We start from the raw sequence: 7,330 nt of genomic DNA on the forward strand, positions 1-7,330 counted from the left end.
ATCCAGGCTAGTCTTGAGCTCCTGGGCTCAAGGGATCCTCCTGCCTCAGCCTCTTGAGTAGCTGGGATTACAGAGGTCCACCACCACCACTTGCAACTAGTATCATTTTCTTTTATATGCTCTTAACTCTTTTGTGCTCCCCTTCCTTCTATCATAATTCCTGGAAAATCCCTAACTTTCATTAAGTTCACTTTCTTTCTACTCTGTACTTGCATGAAAGCAACTGAATATAACCTGAGAAAAACAAAACCATGCTGACTGGTCTCACTTTGAATTCATGATCAAACAGACCATTAGTGCTGCCTATATTTCTTTCATTCTATGTTTCCTTCTTTCATTCAATTTTCCAGTTTCCTAATGGCTGTTTCATACCATATTCTTTCATTTCTATCCTCAAGCTTCTAACGCCTTCTTCATCCTCACCCTAACTCAATGATCTTGCTTTCTGTTTCACCCAGAGAAAAGAAGTAATCAGAAGAAAACTTCTATATCCTATCATTAGCACATCAGCCACCACTCCACCTTCCCTCCTATTTCTCTGGACAAGCTTTCAGTTCTCCTCTATAAGGCCAATCCTTCCACTTGTTGCCTACTGAAAGATGATGTCCCTAAATTGTTCCGTTTCTTGTATTATTGTTTTTCTTGCATCATTCTCCTCTTTCTTGCATCGTAATTACATGTTATAAGTTCCACTCTCAGGGCTGCTTCATTTCTCAGCTTACTTTTGTAGCAAACATAAAAGAATTGTCAGTACTCTGTATTCGCCTTCTCTTCTCCCCATCTCTATTAAACACAGACCGTTTTGGCACTGGTCCCCACTAATTCATATAAACAGCTTTTACAAGGTAACAGTAACCTCTGTGTTGTCAAAATCAGGATCTGTCCTTATTTCTCACCTTACTTGATTGATGTTGAACAGCCAAGGTCCGTACTTTTTTTTGTTGGAGATGGAGTCTTGCCCTGTCATCCAGGCTGCAGTGCAGTGGCACAATCTCAGCTCACTGCAACCTTCACCTCCCTGGTTCAAGTGATTCTTCTGCCTCAGCTTCCCAAGTAGCTGGGATTTCAGGCACCTGCCACCATGTCTGGCTAATTTTTTATTTTAGTAGAGATGGGATTTCACCATGTTGACCAGGCTGGTCTCAAACTCCTGACCTCAAGTGATCCACCTGCCTCGGCCTTTCAAAGTGCTGGGCTTACAGGTATGAGCCATGGCACCAGGTTAAGATTAGTAACTTTTAGGAACATTATTATGCCCTTTATTCCGATTCACCAATTGTTTACATTTGGCCCCATTTGCTTTATCATAGTCTCTAAAATATGTATAGTGACAAAATGACATGCATATGCATGTATATTTTTCTCAACTGTTTGAGAATTTCTATATCAGAATTTATTTTCTCTTGAACAACTCTCCTTCTGGAATTATTCTTTTACTCTTGTATACTATAATAACTTAGCTGATGATAATTTTGGTAGTTGCAGAAAGTGTGACAGGCTTTTTGTAGGAAGTTATGTTTAGGCCGGGTGCGGTGGCTCACGCCTGTAATCCCAGCATTTTGGGAGGCCGAGGCGGGTGGATCACGAGGTCAAGAGATCGAGACCATCCTGGTCAACATGGTGAAACCCTGTCTCTACTAAAAATACAAAAATTCAGCTGAGCATGGTGGCATGTGCCTGTAATCCCAGCTACTCAGGAGATTGAGGCAGGAGAATTGCCTGAACCCAGGAGGCGGAGGTTGTGGTGAGCCGAGATCACGCCATCGCACTCCAGCCTGGGTAACAAGAGCGAAACTCCGTCTCAAGAAAAAAAAAAAAAAGGAAGTTATGTTTATTCCTTTGAATATCAGAGTATAAATTATAGCAACTTGAACAGACCCTGTGAAGTTTATCACTACTGTACACATAAGACTGATTTTTATTTTTACAGTCCTGGAAGATACTGCTCTTTGGTGTAATAAACTTGGTATGTACTGGCTTCCTGCTTATGTGGTGCAGTTCTACTAATAGTATAGGTATGTCGCCATTTGTATTTTTATAGATTTATTATTTTCACTTTTATTTTTCTTATTGGAAATAAAGCTTTATCTTCCTTTACAAAGAATACATTATTCTGAAATGCATATAACTCAAATGATTTAAATGAGAGAGTATATTTAAAACTTCCCTGTAAACTATAAGATTTTGTTCATTTGGTAGGATAGTATTTTTTTTTTTAAGTTTTTTTCTTTTTAAAATATATTTTAAGATAGAAATGGGGTCTCGCCATGTTGCCCAGGCTGGTCTCAACTCCTGAGCTCAAGTGATCACCCACCTCAGCCTCAGAAAGTGCTGGGATTACAGGCGTGAGCCACCATGCCCGGCCATTATCATTTTAAATAAGCTAGTTTTTTTTTTTTTTTTTTTTTTAATTGTTAAATCTATTTGGAGATTTGTGGTTTTTTGTTTTGTTTTGTTTTGTTTTTTCTGGAGACAGGCTCTTGCTCTGTTGCCCAGGCTGGAGTGTGGTGATGTGAGGCTCACAGCACTCTCTGCCTCCTGGGTTCAAGTGATTGTCCTGCCTCAGCCTCCCAAGTAGCTGGGATTACAGGTGCCTGCCACCATGCCCGGCTAATTTTTTTTGTTTTGTGTTTTTAGTAGAGACCGGGTTTCACTGTGTTGGCCAGGTTGGTCTTTAACTCCTCACCTCGTACCTGCCTCGGCCTCCCAGACTGCTGGGATTACAGGCATGAGCCATCACACCTGGTCGGAGATTTGTTTTTAATGTAATAGATTAGAACTTTATGCAGTTTATAAGTTAGATTTTGAGGTTTGTTGGCTTTTCCTTAAAATGGAAATTCTGTAATTTTTTCTTGTGTCTTATGCTTTTTAATGCATTGTTCTTTTGTTCTGTTATTCAAACAATGCATTTGAAATAGTGCCAAGATTACAGAAGCAGGCAGAAAAATGGTGACAGGGCTTTTAATGTAATGGATTAGAACTTTATGAAGTTTGTAAGTTAGATTTTGAGGTTTTTGGCTTTTCCTTAAAATGGGAATTCTGTAATTTTTTCTTGTGTCTTATGTTTTTTAATGCATTGTTCTTTTGTTCTGTTATTCAAACAATACATTTGAAATAGTGCCGAGATTACAGAAGCAGGCAGAAAAATGGTGACAGGGCTTTTGAATGTTCGTTGCTTCACTTTTCCTAATGGAAAAATCAGGTTGGAAAGTAAGCTTTTCTACTAACCAACTTTGGCTATGTATATTTATCAAATGTATTAGATAATTGCCAATATATGAGGTTGGCCAGTGACTCAAAAGTTCTTTTGGTAATGGTTACCTCTGGTAGAAATAGTTTTGGTGACTTGCTATATTTTTTTAAAGGGTTCAATAATATTTTAATTATTTTGTTGTTTTGTTTTGCAGCTTTAACTGCCTATACTTATCTGACCATTTTTGATCTTTTTAGGTAAGTTTTTAGGAAATCTTAATGTTTTGGAGCCAATAAGGAATTTGGTAGAAATGTGGTATAGTCATACAATTCAGCAATAAAAAAAGCAACTGCTGATATCTTACAAGAAAACAATAAAAACGTTATACTATGAAGACAGTCATAAAGGACCACATATTGTATGATTTCGTTTATGTGATATGTCCGGAATAGGCATATCTATGGAAATAAAAAGTAGATTATGAGGAAGTTTCCTTTACTTAAAGGAAAATACTAAATAAGTAAAATTATAAATATAGAACAAACACACAAACAGCAGTAATTAGAGACGTAACAGTAATTAGAGGCTGGGTGGGGTGGCTCATGCCTGTAATCTCAGCACTTTGGGAAGCTGAGGTGGGTGGATCACTTGAGGTCAGGGGTTTACAACCAGCCTGGCCAACATGGTGAAACTCGTCTCTACTAAAAATACAAAAATTAACCAGGCCTGGAGGCATGCACCTCTAGTCCCAGCTACTCAGGGGGCTAAGGCAGGAGAATCGCTTGAACCCAGGAGGCAGAAGTTGCAGTGAGCCGAGATCGTGCCACTGCACTCCAGCCTGGGTGATAGAGCAAGACTCTGTCTCAAAAAACAAACAACAACAAAAAACAGTAATTAGAGACAGAAAACCTTTTATTTACATAAAAACAGAAAAGATAAATGTCCAGGCATAAACTTAACAAGATGTATACAAAGAAGATATTTATGAAAATAACTTCAAAATGATTCTGAAAAACAAGACCTTAAAAAAAAAAAAAAGACAAATCATGTACTTGGAGAGGAACACTTCAAATCATTTTTTTAAAAAGTCAATTCTCTCTTGAGTTAATCAAACTAGACAAGCTTATTCTAAAATTTATGTGAAAAAAAGGAATAGAAGGCTGTGTAACAGACTTAAATTACTTAGGATAGTTAAAGATGACATAAAGTATTGGGCCAAGTGCCATAGCTCATACCTGTAATCCCAGCAATTTGGGAGGCTGATGTGGGAAGATCACTTAAGGCCTGGCAACTTAAGATCACTTAAGACCAGCCTGGGCAACACAGCAAGATCTCATGTCTACAAAAAATAAAAATAGTCAGATGTGATGGAGTGGGCCTGTGATCCTAGCTGTTCAGGAGTCAGGAGGCTGAGGTGGGAGGATTACTTGAGCCCTGGTGTTCTAGGCTGCAGCCATGATCATGCTACTGCACTCCAGCCTGGGCAAGAGAGTGAGACCCTGTCTCTAAAAAAAAGAAAAAACAGAAAACAAGGCCAGGCGCAGTGGCATATGCCTGTAATCCCAGCACTTTGGGAAGCCAAGGCGGGTGGATCACTTTAGATCAGGAGTTTGAGACCAGCCTGGCCAACATGGTAAAACCCGGTCTCTACTAAAAATACAAAATTTGCCAGGCATGGTGGTGTTTGCCCGTAGTCCCAGGTACTTCAGAGGCTGAAGCACAAGAATCGCTTGGACCCAGGAGGTGGAGGTTGCAGTGAGCTGAGATCCGAGATCGTGCCACCATACTCCAGCCTGGGCAACAAGAGCAAAACTTCTGAAAAACAAAACAGAAAATATTTATAAATTTAATTATATTAAAGTTAAAAAGTCTAGGTAGCAAATGTCACTGTAAACAGAAATTAACCTGAGAAGATATTTGTAATTCATATCTCAAAGGGCTAATTTTGCTAATATTTAATAACACAAAGACAAAGAAAATAAAAAAGGAAGAAAAAAATTTGTAATTCATACAGAGTTTACAGAAAAGGAAATATAAATGATATGAAAGTTGCTCATTTTCACTAACAGAAATGCAAATTAAAATTACTCTGGGATGCTGGTTTGCCTATCACATTGGGAAAGATTAAAATATTTGAGTATGCTTGTGTCATTGAGCGTGCTAGGGAAACATGTGCTCTTCTGTTTTTTAAAAAAAATGGCTTTACTGGGCCAGGCGAGGTGGCTTATGCCTGTAATCCCAGCACTTTGGGAGGCCAAGGCGGGTAGATTGCAAGTTCAGAAGTTTGAGACCAGCATGGCCAATACTGTATGGTGAAACCACGTCTCTGCTAAAAATATAAAAATTAGCCGGGTGTGGTGGCAGGCACCTGTAGTCTCACCTACTCTGGAGGCTGAGGCAGGAGAATTGCTTGAAACCAAGAGTCGGAGGTTGCAGTGAGCCAAGATTGCACCACTGCACTCCAGCCTGGGCGACAGAGCAAGACTCTGTCTCAAAAAAAAAAAATGGATTTATTGAGATATTATAATTCATATGCCTTAAAATAACTTTTAGTATCTTCATACATAGAGTTGTGTATTCATCACCATAATCAACTTTATAATATTTTCTTTTCCTTTTGTTTTTTTTTTTTTGAGACAGAGTCTAACTCTGTCACCCAGGTTGGAGTACAGTGGTGTGATCTCAGCTCACTGCAACGTCCACCTTCCAGGTTCAAGCCATTCTTCTGCTTCAGACTCTCAAGTAGCTGGGAATACAGATATGCACCACCATGCCCAGCTAATTTTTGTATTTTTAGTAGAGATCGGGTTTCATCGTTTTTGCCAGGCTGGTCTTGAACTCCTGACCTCAAGCGATCGGCCCACCTTGGCCTCCCAAAGTGTTGGGATTACAGGCGTGAGTCACCATGCCCATCTTACAATATTTTCATTACCTCAAAATGAAACCACTCCCCTTAGCTATTACTCTGCAGTCATTCCATTCTCCCAGTCATTCCATTCTCTTCTCCAGCCTAGGCAACTACTAATCTTTTTTCTCTCGAAAGGTTTGCCTACTCTGGACATTTCATATAAGTGGAATCATACAATATACAGTCCTTTATGACTGTCTTCTTAGCATAATGCTTTTCTGTTTTGTTGTAGCATGTATCAATAGTTACTCTTTTTTTTTTTTTGAGTTGGGATCATACTCTGTCACCCAGGCTGGAGTGCCGTGGTACAATCTTGGCTCATTGAAACCTCTGCCTCCTGGCCTCAAGCAGTCCTCCCGCCTCAGCCTCCCAAGTAGCTGGGACCACAGATACATGCCACCATGCCTGGCTAACCTTTTTTATATTTTTGGTAGAGATGCGTTTCATGCTCTTTCTTTTTATTGCTGAATTGTATGGCCATACCACATTTTATTGTTTATTTATTTATTCAATACCACATTTTATTTGTTCTTTAGTTGATGGACATTTAGGATTGTTTCTACTTTTTCGCTATTATGAGTAGGCTGCTATGAACATTTGTGTATGTTTTTGTTTAGACATAGGTTTTCATTTCTCTTGAGTAAATACCTGGAAGTAGAACTGCAGAATCATATATTCCTCTCTTTAACCATCTGAGGGGAACTATCAGACTGTTTTCCAAAATGAATGCAGCATTTTTCATTTCTACCAGTAGTGTATAAGGATTCCAATTTCTCCATATCCTCACCAACTCTCATTATTATCTTTTTATTGTAGTCATCCTAGTAGGTGTGAAGTGGTGTTTCCTGCGTTTGATTTGCATTTCCTTAATGAATAGTGAGGTTAAACATCTTTTCATGTGTTTCTTGATTATTTATATATCTTTTTTGGAGACTTGCCTGTTCATATAATTTGCCTATTTTTTAGTTGAGTTGTCTTTTCATTGTTGAGTTTCTCTGTATTCTTGATACAAATCAGATACATGCTTTGCAGAAACTTTCTCACATTCTGTGGGTTGTCTTTTCACTTGATGGAGTCCTTTGAAGCCCAAAAGTTGTCAATTTTTTTTTTAAGTTTTCAATTTTGAAGAAGTCCAGTTTATCTCTTTTTCTTTGATGGTTATGCTTTGAGTGTTTTGTCTAGGAAACCATGACCTAACCTAAGGTCATGGGAATTTATGGTTAAATTTT

General features: G+C 38.6%; 1 protein-coding gene across 2 annotated transcripts in view; it reads left to right on the forward strand.

The window, feature by feature from the left end:
- SLC30A6 (solute carrier family 30 member 6) overlaps positions 1-7,330 on the forward strand; it is a 65,333-nt gene that overhangs the window by 8,325 nt on the left and 49,678 nt on the right. The window contains exons 3-4 of one of the 2 annotated variants that reach the window (XM_017534843.1): positions 1,931-2,015; positions 3,408-3,450. In XM_017534843.1, the coding sequence (XP_017390332.1) occupies positions 1,931-2,015; positions 3,408-3,450 (128 nt within the window). The remainder of the gene's footprint in view (positions 1-1,930; positions 2,016-3,407; positions 3,451-7,330) is intronic. The other variant, XM_017534844.1, reaches the window with a different exon arrangement.

The sequence above is a fragment of the Cebus imitator genome, unplaced genomic scaffold (assembly GCF_001604975.1).
Source record: "Cebus imitator isolate Cc_AM_T3 unplaced genomic scaffold, Cebus_imitator-1.0 Scaffold88, whole genome shotgun sequence".
Classification (NCBI taxonomy): domain Eukaryota; kingdom Metazoa; phylum Chordata; class Mammalia; order Primates; family Cebidae; genus Cebus; species Cebus imitator.